Source organism: Rousettus aegyptiacus, unplaced genomic scaffold (assembly GCF_014176215.1).
Source record: "Rousettus aegyptiacus isolate mRouAeg1 unplaced genomic scaffold, mRouAeg1.p scaffold_m13_p_13, whole genome shotgun sequence".
In the NCBI taxonomy this organism is placed as follows: Eukaryota; Metazoa; Chordata; class Mammalia; order Chiroptera; family Pteropodidae; genus Rousettus; species Rousettus aegyptiacus.
This window is the reverse complement of record NW_023416288.1, coordinates 62083681-62110104: the sequence shown is the minus strand read 5'-3', so window position 1 is coordinate 62110104 and position 26424 is coordinate 62083681. Positions and strand designations below refer to the sequence as shown.

General features: G+C 34.6%; 1 protein-coding gene across 4 annotated transcripts; it reads right to left on the bottom strand.

Moving 5' to 3' along the window:
- Positions 1-1782: 1782 nt before the first annotated feature.
- TMEM209 (transmembrane protein 209) lies at positions 1783-25467 on the bottom strand. Of its 4 annotated transcripts, none has more exons than XM_016148719.2 (15): positions 25362-25467; positions 24326-24462; positions 24139-24197; positions 23186-23317; positions 22456-22697; positions 18750-18951; positions 14945-15120; positions 14263-14334; positions 12282-12378; positions 9790-9915; positions 7800-7897; positions 6833-6947; positions 6640-6737; positions 4899-4972; positions 1783-2987 (listed from the first exon to the last, which is right to left on the bottom strand). In XM_016148719.2, the coding sequence occupies exons 1-15, from the start codon at positions 25362-25364 to the stop codon at positions 2933-2935; spliced, it is 1686 nt and encodes a 561-aa protein (XP_016004205.1). In that variant the 5' UTR covers positions 25365-25467; the 3' UTR covers positions 1783-2932. The 4 variants fall into 4 exon arrangements, with proteins under 4 accessions (XP_016004205.1, XP_016004203.1, XP_016004204.1 ...); XM_016148717.2 differs by lacking the exon at positions 25362-25467 and adding an exon at positions 25209-25345; XM_016148718.2 differs by lacking the exon at positions 25362-25467 and adding an exon at positions 25224-25344.
- Between the last annotated feature and the right edge of the window lie 957 nt (positions 25468-26424).

Genomic DNA, 26424 nt, shown 5'->3' with positions numbered 1-26424 from the left:
ATGAAAAGCCAGCGTGCTTGGCTGCTCAAAAAGTGTCCTTCAAAGAGGAGAATGCAAGCCTTTCCCAAAAAGTGGCTTTAAGTCTTCGCCAAGTCTTCCTGAACAGCGGTGCAGCTCAGACTAGTAAAAACTCAGTTCTTTTATTAGGATGAGGCAAGATAAAAGGACACACTGTTAGAGAGACTAGAAGTCACTTCTGAATCCATTCAGATGGCTGCTGAATGCCAAAAAAAGGGCATAGATCTAATCACCCTGGGAGAGAAATGACTGCCAGCTGGAGTAGTCAGGACTGGCTCCAAAAAGTAGCAGGTTTAATGAGAGAAGTCTCAAGGCAGGGGTAGACTGTAGTGGGGGAGGGCACACCCCCAGAGAGCGATCAGGATGAGCAGGAGGCAGCATGCAGAGCCCAGCAGGGAGCAGCCGCACAGGCTGGAGCAAGGAATCTGGCTGGGCAAGGCCAGCTTGGGGCCAGGTTGTGCAAGGCTTTAAATGTCAGGCTAAGGAATTTATCAGGGGAATGAAATGATCAAACAGGTGTTTTAGAAAGATGAATTTGAAGAGAATGTGCAGGATGAATTGGAAAATCTGGAAGCATGGCAACAATTAGGAAGCTGTGAGATTAGTTAGGCTGTTGTAGTAGTCCTGTGTGAGTTGATAAGGGTGTAAATGAGCAAAGTGGCAGCAGAAATGGGAAGGGACAGCTGCGAGAGACATTGTTAAGAAAGAATGGATGAGGCTTGCTGCCTGATTGGATTGGGGACCCAGGGAGCTCAAGGAATCAAAGATGACACCAGAGTTTTGAGCATGGGCAACTGGTAGTATAATGAACAGAAAGAGGGATGTTAGAAGAGGGGGCAGGTTTCAGCAGACGTGAATTCGGCTGCAGGCGGAGACAGTCTGCAGGATATCTAAGTGGAAATGTCTGACAGGTCACAGGAAACGTAAGCGAGAGCTCAGGAGAGACGTTATAGTTGGTGATGAACTTGGGAATCAAGTGCAGAGAGGTGAAAAATGAAGTCGTGGAATGAATGAGGTCTCGCAGGAAAAGCATGATGCAGTGAGACAGAAGACCAAAGAGCGACCTTTGAGGAATGCCCACATTTAAAGGATTTATGTTATAAAGCTGAGTTTAGAAGTGCCATCCACATGCTGCATGTCTTTAGCATTAAAGTATCAGTCTGAAGTGTACGTCATTTTGTCTCAGTAGTAATTAAATCGCAAACACCTAACTATGCCACCAAAATGAATCTGGCTGAAGTAAAGGCTGATATTCAGACATAAAAGCAGGGTAAGTGATGCAGTAAACATAACCTAGAAGACTAGTAAATTTGATTCTAAAAAGATGAGTCAAGCAATAAAAGCTTGTGAAAAATACCTTATAAATAACATTTAATTAGAGAAAAGTAGGTATTTACTCATTTTAACACAAGGACCAAAAAATTTACAGTATTTGCTGTGCAATGTCTTCCTGAAGTGTGAATATTTAATAAAGACTATATTTAAATATAAGCTGGCTCAAACATTTGTGAAGACAAGTTAACATAGAAAAGCTACCCAGAGTACAGTAATCTCCACTAGACTGTTTGTATGTCTAGTCTTTTTACATGTATATTTACTATATGTTGTATTTTTTGACACTCAAAAAATATTATAAACTTTGAATTTTTGGACTAAAAGCTGCTTTAAGCCATGTAAAGAGAAAAAAAATTTTGCTAAAATTTTTCTCCTAATTGCTTAATGAAGAATATATATAATTGAACAAGAGTTCGACAGCAAAGCAACTACTATTCCACGATACCTTTAATAACTGTTGAAACAGTAGACTTAACATCTTAACACATTTTCATATTAAACATGTTGGATATTTTCTCTTAAAAAATCTTAATAAACATATATAACACGTATCAAAAGCAGTTATAAGATACAAATTCCCTCTCATATAGACATAAGACTTAAAAAACAAGAACCACCTTTGGAAAAAGAGAATTTACAAATTATACAAAACAAGCTGCATATGTGAATAACATGCAGTTATTTGGAATATATGGGTTCTAGCTGCTTCCACGTGATGGAAGTAGTCTAATATGCCAATCCGGAAAATACATGCAATTGCTAGTTAGCCTGAGAGGTACTACATATACACATAAAAAAATAAAAATGGAGAGTCAAGCAAACTTACAAAATTGGTAACTTCTTACTCTCCAGATATTTTGAACATACCTAAAAAATTTAAACATAAGACATATGATCTTAAAGGAAACTCTTAATATATCCTGGGATAGTGAAACTGAGTTATTAAAACCAAAGAAATAGTTTTCTCGATGTCCTCGGCTTCTTAAGATCCAAACTATCAGCTAAATTTAATCCAAAAGTTGACTTTTTAAATACTAATATTGTCAAACCTCTTTTAATAAACACATCAACTATATACTACTTAGTATTTATCTGATTTTTTAAAAAATATGGGCCTTGGGCAGATTTTCCAAACACTGAAGAGAGATAAGAAAAAAAAGTTAGCGATTTGCTTGTTTCTTTTTAAGTAGTTTATACTAAATAACGTGATTGAAAAATTAGTTTTTGTGGGGAAGAATCAGGTAGGTGATTCTTACTTTGAGTTACAATACAAAAGGACTCATATTTATTTATTTAAGGGGAAACTGCCCTGTTTTGGGTCAACAACAATCTGAAAGATTGCAGTTATGAAGGCGACTGAAAAACGTGAAATGCAATAAAAAATTGAGGGTAATATCTTGGTGTAGAAGATATAAGACATTTTTTTCATAAAGAAGTTTTATAATAGCTAATTTTTTTGTTAAATCTAAAGAGTCTGTAACACACAAACGTCTTAAAAGAAGCGGTAGCTCAGAGATGCTTAGATTTGACTCCTGATTTGGTCAAATAAAAGTCCAAATGTTTAGAATCAGATGACCCACTACTCGCCAAAAATCCACAAAATATTCACACCGGATAGACCAAGATTAACTCTCCTACAAAGAGAAAAACAAAAGCGTTAGTGGAATTGACTGCCAAGCATTGACGGTCTTTTCTCAAATAACTAAAACAAGGAATACACATTTAATTAATAACATTTACCACTATTCTGCAGTTATACTACACATTGGTTCATCAGGTAAGTTCTAGTAACAGTAATTATTTAAACTGTTTACATGGATTGTATTGAAAATTAATTTTTTAGTAGACATCAAGAACTATTACATCAGATAAACAAGATGATTTTAGCAAGTCAGATCAAAGTAAAAGTGTCAATTAAATTTTAAAAAACTGTGGTTATAGAGATGATAGGTCTCTTAGAGAATTTTACCTATTTGACTTAAATTAAAAATGTCTAATCATCAGAGATACTTTAGTAAACTTGCAAATGGGTATTACTAATGTATCTTAAACCAAAACACATTGCATATAACGGGAAGAAAAATCTACTCCTACTTACACCAGAGAGTAATATAACTGTATTCAAAGTATGAGGGAGGAGAAGAGGGCTATAAGAGAGGTAAATTACTCAGCCGACAAGAAATCAAGCCATGATGTCCAACACTAACGAATCGAGAACGAGCTGTCTACCTCTTTATTTGGAACCATGGATAACATCAGAAGGAAAAGCTACCAGTTTCAAGTGGTTGCCTCTGGGAAGTGGGCTTGGGAAATATGGGGAAATGCTTATTTCTGTCATCGACTATTAGGACTGTGTGACTTTTAAAATTATGAGCATTAGTTTTGATAAAAATTAAAAATATAGATATATTACAAAAACGTTCTTTAAAAAAGGTAATTTCTATGAACTGTTTTCCCATTTCTTCATACCATCACCAACACCGCAAATGATAAATTAGATAAAAAATGTTTTAATTTTGGCTTGTTTGTAATGAGGCCAAGCATCTTTTTGTTTTTATTAACCATTTGTACACTTAGTCTAATTAACTTATATATGATGAATATAATTTGGATTTGCTATATATGTTGCAGCTATAATGCTTTGTCATTTAGCTTTAAACTTTCTTTATGGTTATCTTTTGCTGAATAGAACAATTAAATTACTAGTTATGTTTCAAATGCCCAACGCCACAAGTGGCTGCTATATCAGACAACGTAGTTCTAGAACACAAACGGGACAGGAACCCTAAACAAAACTAGAGAGGCATGCATAACAGAACTGGAATGGGCCCCAGCTGTCTTCTACTCTAAGTTCTTCCCTTGACATTTTCTTAGCCTCAGGTTGCTTAGTTTGGGCAGAGCTGAACCCAGAACGCAGGTTTTTAGACTCCCAGACCTTGTAGCACCAAAATTCTCCAGCTTCAGCTTCAAATATTATCTGATACACTAACATTTCAAATCACCAAAATAATAATACAGCAATTTTAAGTTTATTATAATAGTATGTGAGCTTCATTACTCTGTATGTAGAACGAATGAAGTAAAAAAAAAAATTTCAATATTTTCATCTCAGTTAACAATATTATGAAACGGTGCTAATTCAATCTCTCCAGAATTATAAACACTTTACTGAAGGCTTTGTGTCTGAAATGGCATCGCTTGAATAAAACTAGGCTCCAGTTTTATATTGTTTTTTTTTTTGTTTGTTTGGAAAGTGGTAAGTCCATGATACAGACCTCGGAGTTGCTCTGAGGGACATAATTGTAAGGCCAATGATGTGGTCCAACTGCCTTTTTACCCAACGGAGGAATGGAGGTTCTGAGGAATGAATGGATTTGCCCAAGGTAGCAGCACCGGTTAGTGAAAGGGCTGACCTAGTACTAGAAGTCATATCTCTTGTTTTTCAGGCCATATTTTTAGTAAGTGACTCTGCCTCCTGCAGAATCTTAACACAGGAAGAAAAACAGTAAATAAAGTACTTGTGTTTTTAAAGCCTACATACGTACCCAAGCATTCCTGACTCTTTGGTCTTTATGATGTAAAGGAACATTAATAATGTATGAAACATATTATTTCGGCCCTGGAACAAAGACAAAAAAGACAGCAAGATTTAAACCAAACCAAACCAAAGATTCAGTCTGATAGGTAAATGCAGATCCTGCCAATTCACATTCTAAGAATTACATGTAATTCAGACTTTCATTCACTCATTAAACAAAGTGCCTACTTTGTGCTACGAAGTGGGAACACTGCGGTGAATAAGACAGAGGATCCATGTAATCAAGGAGCTTAAAGTCTAGTAGAAAAGCAGACAGTAAACAGAATTACAAAAAGTGCAATGAATGTTATGAGAGGGGAGGTGGAGGGTGCCATGGGAACACATGCGGGCATCTGACCCAGACTGGTGAGGCAGGGAATGCCTCCCCGAGGGAAAGATTTTTAAGTTGAGACCTGAAAGATCAGCAGAAAGTAAAAAGACTGGGAAGTTTCCACACACAGGGAGCAGCATTTCCAGAGGCCTGAAAGACAGCTAGTCAGAGGCTGGTACCCCTGTAGACCACACACAAAAACGCCCGACCTCAGAAATAAACATCATAAATAAAAGTGTGGGGACTAAAAAACTTTTAATCTCACTTGAAAACATATTATAGTATATGTTAAGAACAGTATATAAGTAACATGTTAAATATAAATTTATTTTGTCCACAAGGGACTACAAGGCATTTGCTAGTCCTAAAATTAAACTATTATATGTAATTTCTCATCTGTAAACTAGTTCCCAATATAGATTTTCAATTCACTGATTAACTTGTACGTCCTTATTCCTTTAGCAGTTTTTTTTCCTCAAGAATCTGAGAATATATTTTTAAAAGACAGCGTTTTTTTAAAAAAAAAAAAGAATTTACATGGGTACTTGAAGAAACTTCAATGGCCCCAAATATTTACACTCACGAAGGTAAAATATTAAGCTTCAAAAAAATGAAACTAATCCTCTCTGAGAATCCGATGGAGAACACAATCTGTCAATGTAATATCCCTTAGTAAAGATCCTGGTAACAAAAATAACTGCAAAGGTCATCAGCAGAACTGATGTTTGTAATCAAGAGTAAAATACATGGATAGAAGTGTAAATTGATACAATAACCTTTTTTATAAAGTAGTTTGATAATATATTTTTAAAATCTAGAAAATATTCTGTAACCTAGAATTTCACTTTTAGACTCGAGGCTAAAGAAATTACTCAAAATGCAAACAGCTATATGCATGAAGATGAATATTCAGGAGTATTTATGATAATGAAGAATTAGAAACATCCAAAATGTCCAACAGTAGGGAATGGTTGACAAACTGTTATAATCTTATAATAAATTTTTTCTAGCCATTAAAAAGTATTTTTACGAAAAATTTTAATGGCATGGAAAATTATTATAAGCATATAAAACTACATAAATGATTTCAACACACAAAAAATTACAAAGACCAAAATGAAATTTACCAAAAGGCAATACACCCAAATGTTAACAATAGCTGCCTCTAAGGAATTTGGAATGAGTGATTTTTTTTCTTTACACTTTTCCAAATTAAGCATATAATACTTTTATAGTTAAAACAAAAAAGGGAGACATACATTTCCTCTAATTTAAAAAGATTACCTATTCCATAAACAAGAGAAACTAATTTTAAAAATATCGTCATAGCAAATCATCCATAACATTCTATAATAGCAACTTCTGCATTCAGAAGTACCTTTGGAAGATTGTAGACATGACGCTGGTAGATTAGCTCATAATGGGGAGGGTTGATAGCACTCTGGTAAATGCAGAAAACATTTTCATTTGTCACATCTGTAAAGGAAATATGCTACATGAAAAAACAAAGGAAACCACTAGATGTATTTCATATGCAGAGCTCAGCTCATTCTATTAGAAGAGGCTCATACCTGGTTTATTTGGTGTCTGAACAAAATGCTGAGAAGTAAATGTTTTTCCGTCAGGGTATTTAGGATGTGGAGGTAATCTGGAATCAAGGTAGGTGCAAAATACATGCATGATGATCTAAAAATGAGGAAATAATATTTCAAAGTCAGCATTAAAATCTTCATGGACATCGCCCTTTCAAAACATCTGTTTATAATGACTCCAATTTTTAACTTTTTCCCTCACGAGGAAATTAGCAAAAATGCTTTCAAGTGGTTTTACTTATAAGATGAAATCTATAAAATGAAGATAAAAGACATTCCTGTTAAAAGTGGATCATTCATACACACAGTTAACAGCAAAACCAAGATAACATATACATACATTCAATTCCTAATTTGAATATCAGCATTTAAAACTTCATTTTTCACACATTAAAGTCACTATAAAAAACTAAAGAACATGATTTTGAAAAACTCTTAAATGCCCCTAAACTTTACTCTTTAATCTTACAAATCTAATTTTAGGAATTTTTCTTAAAGTTATAAACCCAAATAAGAAAGAAATATGCATCATGATATTCCTTGCAACATTATTTATGAGAGAAAAACAAAAATCCCTCCCCCTACCACGTTTCTCAAACTTTTAGGTCCAACAAAGGAGAATAGTTAAACGATAGTGAGTAAAAAAATACTTAAACATTGCAAAACGGAAAAAGAGCAGGATACAAAATTTTACATACACAATGATTGCAACTATGATAAAAACATTTAAAAAACCAAAATCTACGTAAATAAAAAAAATATGTAAAAATATTAACAGTGGTTGGGTTAAGATGCTGGTACAATTAAAATTTTTTATTTTTACCTTAGTCTCTAAATTCTTTTTAATACTTATTTTTATAATGGGGAAACATGGCAATTGGATTTATAAAACAAATATAAATCCAATAACGAAACTAAAAAAAACAAAATAAAACTAGAGACTTACAGCAGAATCGGTGGGCAAGTCTGTATCCCACTTGCGTCCTTTGAAGTCTCCACCTCTATTCCATCGAAATGAGCTCATACAGCCTCCTTGAGAAAGTTCTGTAGCAACAAAGGTGAAATGAAAAAAATGCTAAGAATATGCAAAAAAGGGAAAAAGGATAAGGGGTTACAACGAGAGAAGCAAATTATCTTAAAAACCTGATCAAAAGACCCAAACAAACATAAAGAAATAGAAGATATAAAAGATTAATTTAAACATATACCATGAAGAAAGATTCAGATAACTCCAAAATGTGAGACAAGACTACTATCCAGAATTTTTTTTAAAAAAAGTCAGTGTCATGCGAGCAAAAAAGGTGGCAGAACTGTTCTAGACAGAGATCCGAAAAAAGATTAAACACATATAATGTGTGAACCCAGGCTTTATCCTGGTTAGGAAAAAAAAAGAGTATAAAACATTTTTTGGACAACTGAGAAATCTGAATATGAACCATGTATTAGAAAACATTATAGAAATATTGTTAATATTTAAGGTCTGATAACTGTGGTAACGTAGAATATTATTTGTTTTAGGAATTGTGTGCTGAAAAGTAACGATGCCTGCAATGTACTTTGAAATGGCAGAGCAAAAAAAAAGTGTATGGAGAGAGGGAGAATCAAATATGGAAAATATTGTAACTATTCAATCTAGAAGGCCCATACTGAGCTCACTGTACTTTTAAAACTTTTTGTATATTTGATATATAATAATATTTTATGTATACTTTGCATATGTATGCACACATACTTTTGGATATACAAATATCTTGCTACCTATGAGGCAATCTTGCCAAAAAACTGTAGCCTGAATTTTCAGAAGAGAGGATCATGTAAAACTACTCCATGGGGATGCATTCCACAGGGAAGCAAAATCCACACCATGGGCAACACTATAGGACAAACAACCAGTTCTTTGAATAAAAGAATAGATGGGTGAAACCTATAGCTTGCAAGAAACTTATATGTATCAACAAGCACATGTGATAGTATTTGAATCCCAATTCAAATAAACAATACCAAAAAAAGTAATTATACATTTTTTGAGACAGTTGGAAATTTGTGTATAGACTATATATTTCATGACAGAAAGAAACTGTTAAAAGAAGAGGTAGACAGGGATATGAACAGGGCAGAGGCAACCAGGGACTGCTAGCTGTTGGGACCAGGTGCTATGTACGAGAGGACCATTGTGTCTTATGTTTGAATTCTCCTTAGGTAAAAAGATTTTTAAAAGTCATGATAAATGCTTATTCCTGAGCCCCAGACCAAACTTAGGTGAGAGAGGGGGCACCATAACATTCTCAAATGAAGGTTTATGATAAATCTGTAGAATAAAATACTATTTCTAAAGTTTGTTCCGTTTATGAGAACATTTTACAGTTTATCCAAATATAACAAGTAGGGAGGCAAAGAGAGAATGTAACGTGTGAGAATATAAGGGAGGCTAAATTTCCTGTTTCTCAGCCAGCCTCCTCAGAAGATCATATTTCCCCCAAATAATCAGAAGATAATAGAAATGTTAAAAAGCAACATCATAAATATGACATAAAAATTCAAAGAAATAAGAAAAAATTCAAAGAAACAGAAAAAATTCAAAGAAATATGAAATTATAAAAAATGTCATAATAGCACCCATTCTTGGTAGTTTAAGAGTAGAAAAGGAGTGAAATTATTCACGTGGGCCTATTTAGCTCATATTTAAGCTTCCCTATATAGATCAAAATTACTAATTAAAATATTCGAGTATATTATTTTGACAATTCTTAAGGACATAAAATATAAAACCCAAAAGTTGTTCAAGTCTTAATCAAGCCATAATTATATAATTAATATAAGATCACACTTAGTAATACCTTAAATTTTTCAAAAAAAATTTTCCTTGTTACCTTTATTTATAAAATCTCAAAGTAGTGAAAGGCTCTCATTGTTTCCTTCTTCATATCAATAGTTACCTTTGATCCTTTCACACAAGTATTCCTGATTTGGCGTAAGGTCTAGATACTGCACAATTGTATTCAGAGTTGGAATGAGAGGTGCTTTGACCAGAGCAGCTTGTTTCAAGCTAGTAATACTAGCCTCTGTTAAAAAAAAAAAATTACATAACACGCAGGTATTATACATCTCTGTAAGAACGTAAAATGCCCTTCCCTCAATAGATGTTGAAGGAATACATGAAGGCAACAATAGTTTATCTTAACAATTTGCATTATCTACTTTATGTCTAATTTATTTTATCATTTCTGGCAAGGTGGCAAGATTTACACAGACAGACAGACGGACAGACGGACATACGGACGGACACACACACACACACACACACACACACACACACGCACACATTCCCTCTCTCTTCAAAAGCAGCAGCCAAATTCATGTTGTAAGACCTATAAACAACTTACACACAAAAGATATATAAAAAAGATATGTGTTTAAAAAGTATAACTCAGCCATTGAAAATAATACTGGAGAATATTTGAAGTAAGAAAGGTGGAGGGGGGGAGGAGTAGGTAACAAAACAGTATAACCTCAATTCAATTAGAAATATATACAGATATATGTACCATATTTCCTCAACTCCTAAAATGTATACTTTTCATGTTCTTAAATTACAGTATAACTTACAATTGATATACATAGTTAGTGTCATAGTATTTTCTCCAAAACCAATAACTAAATTGGTAGAAGTTATCTCTGGAAGCAGAATTACGGATAATAATCTTTGTGTACTTTTCAGATTTTCTACTTGAACATATGTATGTTGCTTTTGTAGTCATGAAACAATATTCTTTCTTAAAAAGCACATCACACTGGTATAATGTTATAAAAGATACAAATTTTTATAGCTTATAAAGAAAGCTCAAAAAGGATAAGCACAGGTTCAAATAACATAACCGAGACCTAGGAAGCAAGTATTCTGGCTTTGGAGTCAGAGAGCTGTGGCTTCAAATTGCTGCTCTGTGATACCGGACCAGTTAATCGATTTGAGTCTCAGTAGCCTCATCCATAAAATGGGGCACTAACAGCTAGCCTTCAAGGTTAATGTGAAGGCTATGTAAATCACATACGAAGCATTTGGATACCCAATAAATACAACACTTTAGGGATACACAATTCTATTCTCAGTCCAGGGAATAAAGATTGATTAAACGATGCCAAAAGCAAGTAGAAAGCGCTGATGTGCAATTCAAAGCACTTACATATTTCAAGAAGAAATTTATTCTCCAGAAAGAGCTAGGTGACTACAATGTTCCTTACTTTTGAAACCTAATTACTTAACACTAAATAAGTTACAGTATATATTTTAGGCAAATTTTACGGAACCTTACCAGTTTTATTTTTAGCAGATAAGAGATTTGAAAATAGGTGATATTTAAATTAGCATTATTATACATTCTTTATGCTTTATACAACTTTGTAATTAATATCTGACATGGGAACTGTATTTAGAATATATAAAAAACATCTACAGCTCAAAAATAAAGAGATAAATAACACAATTTAAAAATGGGTAAAGAATATGAAAAGTCATTTCTCCTAAGAAGGTATATATGAATGGCCAATAAGCACAAAAAAAGATGTTCAACATCATCATCCATCGGGAAAATGAAAATTAAAACCACGCCTGTTAGGACAACTATAATAAAAAAAAAACAAGTATTGTTGAGGATATAGAAATTGAAACCTTAATAAACTGCTGGTGGGAATGCACAATAGTGAGGCTGCTTTAGAAAAAGAGTCTGGTAATTCCTTAAAAGGTTAAACATGGAGTTACCCCACGATGCAGCAGTTCCGCTCCTAGGTTAATACCCAAGAGAAGTTAAAACACATGTCCACACAAACACTTGTACATAACTGTTCATAACAGCCAAAAAGTGAAAACCACCCAAATGTCAATCAACCGATGAATGGGTAAAGAAAATGTGGTAGAGCCACACGGTGGGATATTATTTGGCAAGAAAAAGAAACTCAGTACTGATAAATGCTACAACGTGAATGAACCTTGAAAACATTACGTAAGTGAAAGTAGCCAGTACAAAGGACAACTTACTGTATGTTTCCATTTATATGAAATATCTAGAACAGGCCTACTGATACAAAAGGAGGCTGGTAGTTGTCTAGGGCTGGTGGTGGGACACGGGTGACTGCTAAAGGGTATGTGGGGTTTCTTTTTTGGACGATAAATATTCTTTTCTTTTTTGGACGATAAATATTCTAAGATCGATTGTGGTGATGGCTGCACAATCCAAATCTTTAAACGGGTAAACTGTATGGCAAGTAAATTACATCTCAATAAAACTGTTATGTAAAAAAAGCTATATTATGAAGTTTTTTCTTCACCTCAAGATAACAAAGGAAGCTGTTAAATAGCCCACTACAAGGAGAAATTTTCCACTTGGCAGATTCACTGAAGGTAAGTCAAACGTTGGGCTCGATTTTCACATACCTCCTATTTGCAGCTCTGGACAACCCATGCGTCTCATCTGCGTGCTGACGGACTCAATCTCTTGTACAAGTGGCACTAAGATTGTCTCATTGATCCACTAGGAAGAAATGAGGTAAAGATTTTATACATATACTTCTAAAGCACTTCTCAAATAGTTATTCATAAAACTCTAAGATTTTTTTTGTCTTGTACTTGAATATTAATGAGTATGGTGAAAGAGAATGGGTATAGTAGTTACCTGAAGTCTAGAGAGAGTTAAGTAAATATGCCACTGGACTGTCAGTTAACTAAGTTATAGTCTTAAATCATATATGCCTGTTTTTTCCTGAAGAAAATATAAAACTTTCAGTTATATGTTAAGTTTTTCTTATATGTTTCTGTAATTATTATACTTAGCTACAAGGATAATCTTCAGTTTACGTTTCTAGGGTAATTATTCACACATTTATTCATGTAGTGTTTATACTGGTTTGTAATTAGTAAGACAGTTTTTCAAACTAACATAATTGATTAAGTCCCAGCAGGCTCACCCAATTCCCTAACCGTGTAGAAAACAGATGTATTATATTTGAAACTGGTTTGTGAATATTACTATATTACTTTAGGACTAGGAATTTCAAATGCCACCCTGCATGGCTAATATAAAACTAATTCTGGGAAATAAAAACCCTGTCTAAGGAAATAGCCCATCTGGTTTGTTTGTGTGTTATATCTTTTGTGTGTGCCTTTGCAGAATCTTTTATCACTTCTGTTTCCATGCTTCTGTTTAACCATAAAACAAAAGGATGAAAAAAAGTTTCAGGTGAAATACATGTCTACAATTCTTTTTAAAAAATCCAAAAAACAAAACAAAATAAACCCATTTCAGAATACTGTAGCTTAACGAATTCGTATAAGGGATTGTTTCTATTTCTTCTAAGCTAATACTCTCCCAATCAAGATTTTACATATTTTAAATATATTAGCATTTTAGACAAGACTGTAAGTGGAAATAAAAGAGTACAGTTCTAGGACATCATTTCACTCATTCATTCTTCCAACTTTTATTAAATGTATCCTACTTGCCAGCCACTCTTTGGCTGCAACGAAATGATCTAAAGGGTCCAGGAGAGAGATCTAGGTCCCAATCCCAGAAAGTCTGATTGAATATTTCTAGGGCTGGGCTCAGGAATTTTTGTTTTTAAAAAGCCATCCAGACTTTTAGTTCAAGAAAGTAGGCTATTTTTCACCACTCCCTCTTGATATCTGTTTAAATTATTGTAAAATAATAAAAAAGAAGTACAAGTGATTTTGACACATTTCTAGTTGATGCAGAGTTGATGGATGACTGTTGCAGGATGAAATGGGAAAAGTGGCGGCCTCTACAGAATCTAAGTGGACACCCGCAGTGGAGGAGGGGACAATCTGCCCAACGGAACCTGGGACATACAGGTACTACACAGAGAAAGCCAGAGAAAGGCAGGGCTGAGACAAGGGAACTTACTCACTCTGCACCTTAAGAGTTGGCCTTCCCGACCTCTAGGTCAAAGACAGAGATGGTTCTCTGGAAAAAGCGAAGAAACTGATATATTCTGACATAGCTTCAGGCATATATATTATCTTCTCTTTCTAACTGAAGTTTTCTGAGGGCGAGGACCTCGTTTTTGTTTCCCTCACATTTCTAGACAAGTAATAGCCTCTGACATGAAAGCTCTTTAAAAATAAAATTGAGATGTTTGGAAAGGGATGAAGATCTTAATAAACTATATTGTTCCTTTATCCACTCAAAATATACTAATTTACTAAACATGGAGGGGAAAAAATAGCCTATAAAAATGGACACCATAAGGTAAATATCATATTTATCCTGTGCCAGCCACATTGCACTTTTGATAATTCTGTTATCTAATAAACAATTAACATCTCTAATTGATGTTCTAATAACATACTTTATATATTAAAAGGCACTAATACTGTCCCCAAAGAGTAATGTCAAACTTACATTTCTGAACTTAGCTGTCCATGAATCCATATGATCAAGAAGTTGTCTATTCATAGTCACTCTCGCCCAAACCTATTAAAAATGTTTAAGATGAATAATCAACGAGGAAAAATCTTGCCAGCAATCATTCTTTCCCCCACCCTCAAAAATATTTGGACCACTTTGAAACAAACTTCACAAATATCAATAATGATCTAATTACTATGCAATAATTTTCTTAATTATGTACTTGGTTGCTATCCATGCAGACATATCCTTATGTTAGTACATCTAAAGAACATTCTTCTTGCGTTTAAGACAAAATTAAAATCCTGCATTTGGTCTTAAACTGATGAAGTTATGGACTGTCAAATGTTCTAATCCGAATATATTTTAAAAGCAAGAGTCTTGTATATGTTAAGTACAAACTGATAGTTGAGATACCCTTTAATAAATGAATGCGGAAAAGTTTTAGGCAGGACACTAATGTCCACTATGTGTCATAAAGAGTAAATCATGCAATATAATTCAGTTTTAGGCACACAAAGTTAGGAAGGAGCCTTTCCACTGTTCAGTGTGTGCCAGATTTGTGATTCTAGTTGGTAAAAGTGGAGGTTACAGAAAACAAATGTTCCAGAAATAGAAAAGACCCTCCAACAATCTGTAAATCATAAATATTAAGTAATTTTTATTTTCCATTTACCTCCTCTGCAGCTTGTTTAGAACTGAGATCAGCTTCATCTTTGTTGGCACATGGGGCCTGAGACCTACAGGCAAGCTGATACTGAAACTTCTTTAAAGTTTGTGCATAATCCCCCACAGAACGACTGTAGTTCCAGAAAGTAGGGCTGGTGGAAGGTGAGGTAGAATCCGGGCTCCCTACAATGATTGAATCAAAGAGTATCAGTGTGTTGTGGTAATTCTGACATCCAGAGTTAGGGCAGGAGCACCGGGTATCCAGGCACTGAGACAATGGCAACCAAGGAAGGTAAAGCCTCGAGGGGCTCTCTCCTCCCTCCTCTCCAACATTACTTGTGCTAAAAGTTAACAAGGTTATTTCTAAGCAGTGTTAATTTAAAATCCAAGTGGTTGGAAGTGTTTATTTTTGTTGTAAAACTAAGCTTGTTTCATTCTCTAAGAGTTTCAAATGATTCAGGGAGGAAAAAAGGACAAATTTCTTCACGAAGTAAATAGGCTAAAGAAGTTCCTTGAAATTTTAGAAGCTCTTTCTGAATGGGGTAACTATAGCCTCCTGTTAATAAACTACTCTTTGGGCTAGCAGCTAAACTCACTCTCCCTTGCACTATACCAGAGTAATTATTACATTTTAAGATTACAGTTTATCTCTTTTTCCAAATAGAATTCGAGCTCCTTGAGGGCAGGGAATATTTTTCCCCCTAGCATTTGGCACAGTATCTGAATAAATAGCAAGTTTTCAAAGATAATTATATGATATTCATAAAGCACTTATTTTTTTTGTTTTACTGATATAAAAAAATCAATTGATAGTTTATACCCCCACACACTCATAAATAGAAACAAGTTTTTTAATCTTAGCAGAATTTCTAAGAGCAGTGACTATAAAATGATAGAACTGGTTTTCTTATGACATTTATTTACAAGCACAAAGGATAAGAAATCATGAAAGGAATATGTGGCAATATTTTAATTCACAGCCACAAAACCCTGAAGGTTAGCCAGTCTTGTGCTAGTAGCTTGGGTGAATATTAGTATGTTTCATGCTGGCCTAAAAATAAATAATTATGTAAAGACATATCACGCTTGGTATAAAGGTAAATTTTCAGGTAGGACTTCTAGCAAAATTGACTTCTAGGAATGAATTAATGTCAAGAAAACAAGTCTTAAACCAACCCAAACAATTTAACAATATGGAATAAAGACATGGTCATGATAGAGCACAAAATTATTCTATTTTGACTATTAACTTCAAAAATAATCAAGCTTTCTGAGAGGACACCTGAATTAGAGAAAAATTTCAGTGAACACTGGCTTTAGAGGGCAAGAGTTTTATCTAGATGATAAAAATAAAATGACAGAAATAAGTTTTAATATCTGTTGTGCATCAGCCAAAATACAAGCAAAATATATATAGCAAGCAGTGACAAAATAGGACCCCTCTGTAATGACCACCACCACCAACAGAACAGCAAAAAATTTGTAGCTAGAGAACTCCAAAGACCTAAGAATCAAAGCACCAAGAGATTTGGAATTCTGGCAACATAACAAACCAGGTATCTCTCACCATATAGATCTAAAAATGTTTATTAAACACCCATTTAAATGAATAATGGAACTTGCAAAAAAAAGTATGAAGAACAGCTAGAAATGAAGAACGAATTGAAAATCAGAGTGGCCTGTGTGTAAGCTGATGCTGCGGCTGCTCTGAAAAATTTGGCAGGTTTTGGGAAACCTATCCGCTTGGCCAAATGGGAACAGAAAATGCAGACGTAGGCCCACAAGAAGTAGAGGTAGAGACCTTTCTCCTATGTCCATCTGTTGTATCTGGCACAGGGCCAGGAACCTCAAAGGGCCACATTCTCAGTGAATAAGAAAATAATCTGCCCACTAGCACTAGGATAAACAAGAAAACGTGTGTGTTTTAGGTTGTTGGGAGATTAATCCAGGTACTTTAAGCCTGGAAATTACTTAAGTTAGTTCAAAGTCAATGATATTCCTTAGGTACCAAGTAGAGGCACGTACAAAACTGCTAGGAGGAGATAAGACATCCAGTCTGAGGATAGAAATAGCACAGATAATACTCTACTGAAGATGAGCTTACCAAAAACAAACAAAAACTACATAAATCACAAGGAAAGAAGCCTCAAGCATGAGTCAACAAGACAAAAATGTTAGCATTAATCTCCGCGAACTTTAACTTTAGATAAGTGAACCACTGGACAGAAACTTTGTAAAAGTATGTTTAAAGTGATTGAGATAGGAAAAGGAATTGAAAACACAGAAACAAGACACTCTAAAATAAGGCATATTTGAAAGAGAACAAAACTTTGAAAAATAAAAACAAAAAGTCAAATAAAAAAATTCAACGAGTTAATTAAACAGCAGTTTAGACACTGCCAAAGAAAGAACCAAAGATGAGTCCAAACTGGCTAAAACAAATTGTGGTGTGAGGAGTAAAAGAGAAAGTTCTTTACAGAAGAATGCCAAACTAGTAAATGTAGAAGAGGTGAAAGTATTAGAAAGTCTCCATTTTGAAACCACCATTGTATTAACTTACTCAGAAAAGGATCATCAATGATAAAAGAATTTAAGAACACCATCAAGAAACTTGACTAAATGAACAAACATGAAGCCTGGTATTTAGACCATGCATTCTTTTCAATATACCAAAGCACCATTTATAAAAAGTGATCATATTGCAGGCCTAAATACAAGTCTCAAAAAATACCAAAAAATTAACAGGGTGCAGATCAGAATCTCTAGCCACAGTACTAATAGCTTAGAGAAAAAAAGAAAAGATAACCAAGCCTTTCATGTAATATGTTTGGAAATTAAAAGCACCAATCATCGACAATACTTCCAAACAATAATAATAATACTTATAAATACTCCTATTGGTCAAGGAAGAAAAAAAAAAGGAAGCCAGAAAAAAAAATCTGGATATGACAAAGATATGCAGAGGGTAAACATGTTGTTCTTTGTATTACATCTTATAATTTTCGGTATACTTGAAATATTTCAAAATTTAAAAAGAAGAAAAAGCATGTATTGACAAATAACAAGATAATATTGATTTGTTTCTTTGACATTTGTGGCACTTCCAGGCAAAATTATATTAAAAATCAATGGAGAGATTTAAAGTGACACAAAGAGCCATGGTCCAATAACTGGCTTCCTCATTGTGGCCATGCTTTAGCACCTAATGTGCTTTCTGTGAAAGTTCCTGAGGGGGAAAAATCATTACTCTGCTCGATAACCTAATTTGGTTTCAAATAATTGATTTTGTAATAATCAAATCCACCCCAAACAGATTAAGATTTGCTAACAGTGTTTCCCCAGGTAAATTAAAGATAAGTTCAAAAATGTTCTGAAAAAACAGCAGCACTTCTAGGGTAAATCCACACTGTCTTTCATCTGTCTTGGCCGCGCCAACCTTCCCAAGGTCCCCAGGGAAAGGAGACAACTGTTAATTCAGTGAGCTCTGCCCTGAGCCACTTCAAAACATTTTATAGCCTTAACATTTAAAGAGAAATTACAACTTCCATTATGTGAAAAAGTTTCCAATCTTAACAGAGATGAAATGTCCGAGATTTCTCAGTTCAGCTATATTTAACTTCTTAAGTTTGGTGAGCTTAATTTAAATGCATAAAATAGAAAAACAAAATGTTTCTGCTAAGCTACATAAAGTATATTAGTAAAAGAGACTTAAATATTTATATACGGGTAATCGAAGTAATGAAATAGGTTAAGGATAATAAAAAGTGACACTAAAAACACATATGTTACATCTAAATAAAGTATATACATACCCAGCTTAACTCTGTGCTGTTTCTCTTCTTCAGTTCTAAGAAAAGTATCCAAAGTTCGTAGGTCTGTCATGTAGTCTTCTTTGTCAGTAGGGGAGTTATAGACAGTGGGTGAAGAACGGTAGCGAGACCTCAACCCACTGCTCTCCACTGGTCCAACAGTGGTAGGGTACGAAGGAGGAGGAGAGGGACTATAGCTTGCCAACTACACAAAATAAAAGAACTTTATCTTATTTTTAATTGAAATTTATTTTATTTTATTTTTTTTTTGATTTTCAAAAAGTAATATACCAATTAGAATGGCCAAAATCCAGAACACTGACAAGACCAAATGCTAACAAGGTTGTGAAGCAACAGGAATTCTCATTTACTGATGGTGGGAATGCAAAATGGTACAGCCACTTCGGAAGACAGTTTCTTACAAAACTAAACATACTCTTACCATACAATCTAGCAATCATGCTCCTTGGTTAAAAACTTATATCCACACAAAAATCTGCACACAGATGTTTATAGCAGCTTTATTCACAACTGCCAAAACTTGGAAGCAACCAACATGTCCTTCAGCAGATGAATGGATAAACTGTGGTACGTATGGACAACAGGATATTACTTACCACACAAAAAAATGAGCTATTAAGCCAAGAAGACATGAAGGAATCTCAAACGCACATTACTAAGTGAAAAAAGCCAATACGAAAAAGCTACATACAGTACAACTGCAACTATATGATTCTGGAAAAGAAAAAATTATGGAGGAAGTAAAAAAATCAGTTGTCAGAGGTTAAGGGGGAAGGATGAACAGGTAGAGCACGGGGAATTTTAGGCAGTGAAAATACTCTATGTCCCATAATGGTGGGTACATGTCCTTATATATTTGTACAAACATACAGAATGTATATCGCCAAAAGTAGGCCTAATGTAAATTATGGACTCTGGCTGAGAATGATATGTCAGTGGAGGTTCATCAGCTGTAACAAATGGACCACCTGGTGACTGATGTTAACAATCGGAAAGGCTGTTCCTGTGTGGGGGCAGGTGTGTGTAGAAAATCTCTGTTCCTTCCTCAATTTTGCTGTGAGCCTAAAACTGTTCTAAAAATAAAATCTATTTTTTTTAAAGTAATATGTGCATGTTTTAAAAAATGAAAAGTATGAAAAAAAAAAGTCATGCTTATAACTCTATCACCCAGAGATAATACAATTCTTTTCGCATTCTATGTACTTTCAAATCTTTAAATGTATATGGCTAAGTCAATATATTTTTGTTTTTACATAAATGAGACCATACTGTTTAGCTTTATATCCCTGTTGTAAAGTTAACCAAGGATTTTCTTATAAAAAATCCTTTATAAATATCATTCCTACTGGCTATACAGTAGGAATTGTACAAATTTCATTGTACAAATATGCCATAACTTATCCTTACTTTATCTTATTCTAGACTTAGATTGTCTACAATTTTTTGCTATTAAATAATGTTATGAATAACACCTTTGTACATAAACTATTGCTCAATTTCATGACTTCCTTTAGGAGATTCCTAGAACTGAAATGATTTGATCAAAGCATATGACATTTTAAATACATATTCCCATTCTATTCAGTGAAAATATTGCACTAAGTTATACGCCTATCAAAGGAGAACAGACAGGAGTATCTATTTTGGCATATGTCCATCAGCATTGCTATGTTACACGTTTATTTGACTCATTAGAATTTTTTAAAATGTATATTTAATTTGCATTTCCTTGTACTTATGAAGCTAAACACTTCAAAAATACAATTACTGGTCACTGGTATTTATCTACATTACTATTTACTCCAGTACATTGACAATTTTTTTTCTACTAGGGTTTCATGATAAATTTATATTCAGTTGTAATAAATTAAGGATTAATAAATCTTATAATTGCTTAATGCTAGCTGAAAAAAAAATGTTACTTCTCTTCCACATTGATTTCTTTTATTTCAATGAACATATTAAATCCTTATATACTATGACTACATTGGTTTATTCTTGCTCAAGGGGGATAATATTTTATGCTTAATGTACATTATCTTATTTCATCCTCTCAATAATAGGTAAATATTAATACTGTACTAATTTTAGATAAGAGGTTAGGTAACTTGCTTAAGATTGTACCAAGATTTCAATCCAGTTTTCTGACTGTGGAGTTTACACTTTTAACATTTTTTATTGGCTCAGAATATCTGTTCAATCAATAACAAATTGTTGATAATTGTCGAAGATGGGTAATACATACACAGCTCACTGTATTAATCTCTTTATTTTTCTGTATGTTTGAAAATTTCCATAATTGAACGTTTAAAAGGTACTGTTTCTTGAAAATTTAAAAGACTTCAATGGTAAAACTTCAGGGCCCTTATGTATTGATGATGTATTTGATTAATAGTTTTTAAAGTTTCTTCCTTGATTTATTTAGGTTTTCCACTTTAGTAAATTTCGACATTTTTTCCTCATAAAAATAATTATTCAATTCATTAACTTTTCCAAGGTATTAATTCCGTTAACACTTTTATATTATCAATATTCCATACGCTAAGAAAACAAAAATGAATAAAAACGATCTTCTGCTCAAGGTTACAATTTAGCTGAAAAAAAATAATTCAGCAACATTATGAATTTCACGTACAGACCTCTTTAGTACAGATTAATAATTGTTTTTAAGAAATGAAGATAACAAATATTCAAGAGTAAACCATAGTATAATCACTAGATAAGTATCAAGTAGCCATTAACAAATGTTTGAGGGACAGGACTATACGTGATTTTTCTTCTCATTTTCTAACTTTCTATAAGATCATACGGTACTTACTTGTCTCATGAAAACAAACTGAAACGAATTTAGAGTCATATTTACCTATAGGTTATGAATTATCACTGCATATATATTTTCACATAATATTTAACTTGTACAAAATTTTCTAAATTCTATTACTTGCCAAAATCATTACTGAGTGACTGGTAGTATGGAATTTCATTACAAAGAAATATTATATAAAAAAGTAAGGGCAGACTCTGTTGATTTCCTTTCCAGATAGTCCTCATTTAACTAGCAGCTATAATCTAACAAGTGAGAACACCTGAAAATGTGACTACTCCTCTTTTAATAGCCCTTATAGTCTTATGCTTCAGCCAGGAGTCACAATTTCACATCTGTCCATTTTGCTATCAAGACTAAAAATTAGGAACACTATGGGAGTCGGAATGAAGATTTCTACTCATTCCATGGAAAGTGTCCATACTCAAGAGTAAGACTACACGACAATCCCAGTTTTTAGCTTAGATGTTCCTACATAATGAAAAGCATTGAAGTTCTACAGGGATATGCAAAAGTTTCACATAAAGAAGCAAAGAAAAGGAAAACATAAATAAAGGAAACTAAAATAAAAAATTATCACAGTTTCAACTTGTAGAGATCCTATAGAATGATCCTAGATGGTGAACCTCAGTTCATTTCTTTGCAAAAGCTACATCTTATTTTCAATTTAAAATGTGGTATAAAGAACTTCTAACTATGTGTCAAGAAATCTGGGTTCTATTCTTGGCTCTTAAATGGGCGATTTGGGCAAGTCGATTACTTACTGTTCCTTGGTTTCCTCATTGACAAAATCAACTTACTAGATTTTCAAGGTACTTCCCAATTCTAAAATAATGTGACTGGCCAAGAGAAAAGAGTCATTACCTTATTATAACCACTGATGGGTGAGTAGGTCACTCCAGGGCTATAAGAACCACTGCCACCTGATGACAGACCTTGTAGCTGAGGGCTGTATCCAGTCATACAGCTGGTGGTGAACTTGGGACTGGTACTGGGTGAACGAGATGGGCTATAGCTTAACACACTCTGACCCTGAATTGAAGGAGAAGGTGGAGAGGGAGGGATTTGGGTTGCTGTCAGATCATGTGGAGGAGTAGTCTGTACAACTAGAAGAAATAAACAAATAAGTAGTAAATAAAAAAAGTGTGTGTATATATATAAACAAAATTTCTATGAAAACATTTAATGAACTAAATCTTTTTCTTCAGGAAAAGGGAAATAGAGTGACCTGGTCGTTAAGTTACATAAAGTATTATTACCCAAAGATACCATTAGTTGTTTACCATTTCCGCAGAATTCAAAATAAGAAATTAGCTTCAATGAAGCAAGAGTTATTAATTACACTTTAATTGTAATTTTAAATTACAATAATGGAACAAACTTTCATGAGGCTGTTGAATGCTAGTTCCATTCAATTTATAAAAATAGGAATGATAGTCATTGGTCTTAAGACAATTTATTATAGACCTGTTTAATATAGTTGAACCAGATGGCCTAAGTCCCTTCCAGCTGAGTCTATTAAAAGGGAAAATTAAATGGAGAAAGATTTATTGCCAACCTTTCCCCCACCTTTGAAAAGATGTAAAACACTTACCAGCTGTTTTCAACCCTAAAAGTGTTTGCTGTCCGGGGCTAACAACCAGACTTGTTGGTGCCACAGTATATTTGAAATATCTCCAAAAGTCAAATAAGGCATTTAGGCTGAAGAGAGATGCAAGGGCAAGCTCTGTAAGAGAAAAACAATTTATTTTTTAAAAAAAGGAGGGGGGAGTGGAAAAATTAAACATGGGGTAATGAACTCTTTATACTTTAACAAATTAACAACAAAATTGAAAACTATCTTCTTATTCCTCATAACAGTTACCATTTAATGAAAGTCTGTGATGTGTAGGGCACTTGTGAGTTTCAAAATATTATTACTAATCCTTACAACTTGTACATTTTCACCTCCCTTTTAAAGATCAATCAACACCTGTAGAGAAGCCAAGTGACTTTTGCAAGAGCAGAGCTAATTACTGAAGCCATGATTCTAACTGAGGTATGCAGACTCCAAAACTGCTGCTCTTCCCCTTGCCACACCACCTCTATCACAGACTTTAGATGAATGTATTAGACTACAGAATTTACTTTAATGGCCATAGGGATTCTTTATATCCAAGGACTAATAAAGAGCAGACAGGAGAGAGGAAGAAATGAAAAGGAGGAAGGCAGCAGTGGAGTAGATATCTGGTTGGTCTTGAAAGGTGAAAAGGTAGAGAAGTAGGGAAAGAATTTCAGGGAGAGTAGCAAATACGAATCTCACGACCCTCAAACTTTTCGTCACAAAACTCATTATTACTTAGAATTATATTGTTTGATTGTCTCCTCCACAAGACTGTTCCTTCCATGAGGGCAAGGACCCTTTTCCCTTCCTGCTGCATTCCAAGTTTTTGCAACACAATAGGCACTCAAATATTTGTTGAATCAGGGCATGAATACTTAGTTGAATTAAACTTCAATGCAGTTTTTCATTGGTAGTAACTCTAAATCACAGTGAATATTACTTACCAATATACCAGAGGGGCCAGTATGTCACATTATAATATGAACTAATCAATTTTCCAGTCCTGAAAAAATTAGAAAGACTTTTCAATGTGTTAAAAAAACAAAAACAAAATCAAAACAAACACAAAAACTGGTGGAACCAACCACCAGTCTCTTAAATTTTATTTTTCTTTTTTGCTAATTAACTTACATTTCAGTATATATCATTCCAGCCACAGATACATTTAGGAGTCCCCAGGCTAAAACCACTTTTCTAGCTTCTGTTTCTTTTCTCATTTTGATGGTTCTGTCAATAAGGGAAGCACTAGGGTTTGGCTCTCCTTGCATCTATCCAAAAAAAAGCATAGAAATTAAACAAAAGCCACTAGTTAAGAAATAACACGTGTCCTTCACAACAGTAACTAAAAATTGCACTTTTCCTCACTTTTAAAATGTCTTTCCAAAATTTTTTACATTTTAGTATGAAAAGGGAACTTTAAATTATAATTTCATTGGCAACGTACTGTAATCAACAGAGAACCAGCTGGTCACCTCAGAAAACAATACTTCCAATAAATAAAAACGTCTTATTTTGTAATTTAAGGGTAGTTATGTCTGCCAATTACTCTATATTGTTTTGGAATATGTCACAAGGACCAAAGGCTAATTTAAGAAACTCAAAACACCAAACTTTAGGAGAAAATATTCCATTTAAGCTATAATCCATTAAACTCTCCTCCAGCCTTGTGCAAACATTAAATGCCTACGATCCCAAACAGCTCTGCACTGGGACCAAAGCACTCCAGAGATCACTGTTTCGTGTTTCTGATAAAGTATAAGTTTTAGAAAGGTAATTATGGTGTGAAATGAATGAGGGCGAGCGGAGAGAAGTGTGCATTCGGTTGTGGTCTACACTGGGATTTATATTTACTTTGTTTTGCTAGGCCTCATCGCTTGCAGACGAGTGTAAGATGTGTTCCAGCTATATGGAGTCGAATCCCACAGAGTACAAAGAAGTATCCTTCCCGCCACCCACTCGGAGTCAAAACTCCCCAGTCCGGACAGCTTCCCTCCCTGGCATTCCCAGCACAAACTTTAGCAACCCCTACTGCTTTTGTCCTCCGTTCCACTACAGGTGGCGGGACACCTGGCTGCATGCCCCTTTGGCATGAACCGCAGGCGCGGAACTCGCCCGGCCCGCGTGGATTCTGTGTCCAGGAAGCACAAAAATGACCCCGAAAACGCACCATGGTCTCTGGCCGGAAGCCGCGGGCTCGCGCCACTCTCTACTGCACTTGCGCGAAACCAATCGCTAAAGCAAAAGAGACCGACTGGCGCGTCTGCAGTTACCGGAAGAACGGGGCTCTCTCTTCTCGCGAGAAGAGGAGAGTTGGGAGGGGGCGAAGAGGGACCGGGACTAAGAATGTTGCCAGGGAAACTGCTGTCGGATTTGTGGCTCCCATTCAGGTGTAGGGAGAAAGCTGAAAAGCAAAAATTCAGACCAGGTTCTGAACCCGCAGTAAAAAGTAATAACTGTAGCAAGCTGAATTTCTATATGTTAATATAATTTTAGCTCCCTTAGGGCATTTATGGACCTATTTTAAAGCAAATTTTATTAAGCAGGGTGGTTAATTGTAAGATAGAGTATGTGATAATGTGTCCAGACACCATTAGCAATGACAAAGCATTTCTCACATATCTTTGAAAAAAAAGTCAAGTGTTACGATCTGATGTTATTTTTTATATGTTCGTTCAATGAGGGTGCAGCAGTAACAAGGAAAAACAAAATGTGTTTTGTTCAAGTTGCTAGTGGTTTTGAGGTTTAAAAAATAATCTTTATTTTCCAGTATTTTCTGTGGAAGAACTAATCCTGAGGAAAGGTTCATCATGGAGTTCAGTGTGGTTTTATTTAACAAATACAAATACCTACAGCTGCCCTTGAATCAGGCTCAGAGATATGAAAGCTCCATGTTTACTGCCTGGAGGAGCTCAGCCCCAGGGTAGACTGGCAGGGTCAGGCAAGGTGGGGCACTGTGAGCCCCCAGGAGGTACAATGGGTCCAGCTGCAGCTCCCTGGAGAAGGCAATGGTGGTCTAAGGCAGACAGCAGGCAAGACCAGGATGCACAGGGCCTGGGGTCTTGCCCTTGGGGATGCAGAGACACCATGTCACAATAAGCTAGTGGATTGTTACATTATGTAAGTCCCAATGACCAACATTTTTCCTAAAATGCTCCTAAGATCAAATAGAAGAAAATGAAGTTTCCTCATGGTATTACATATTAATGAAAAGCTGTAGAAATACTGTGCTC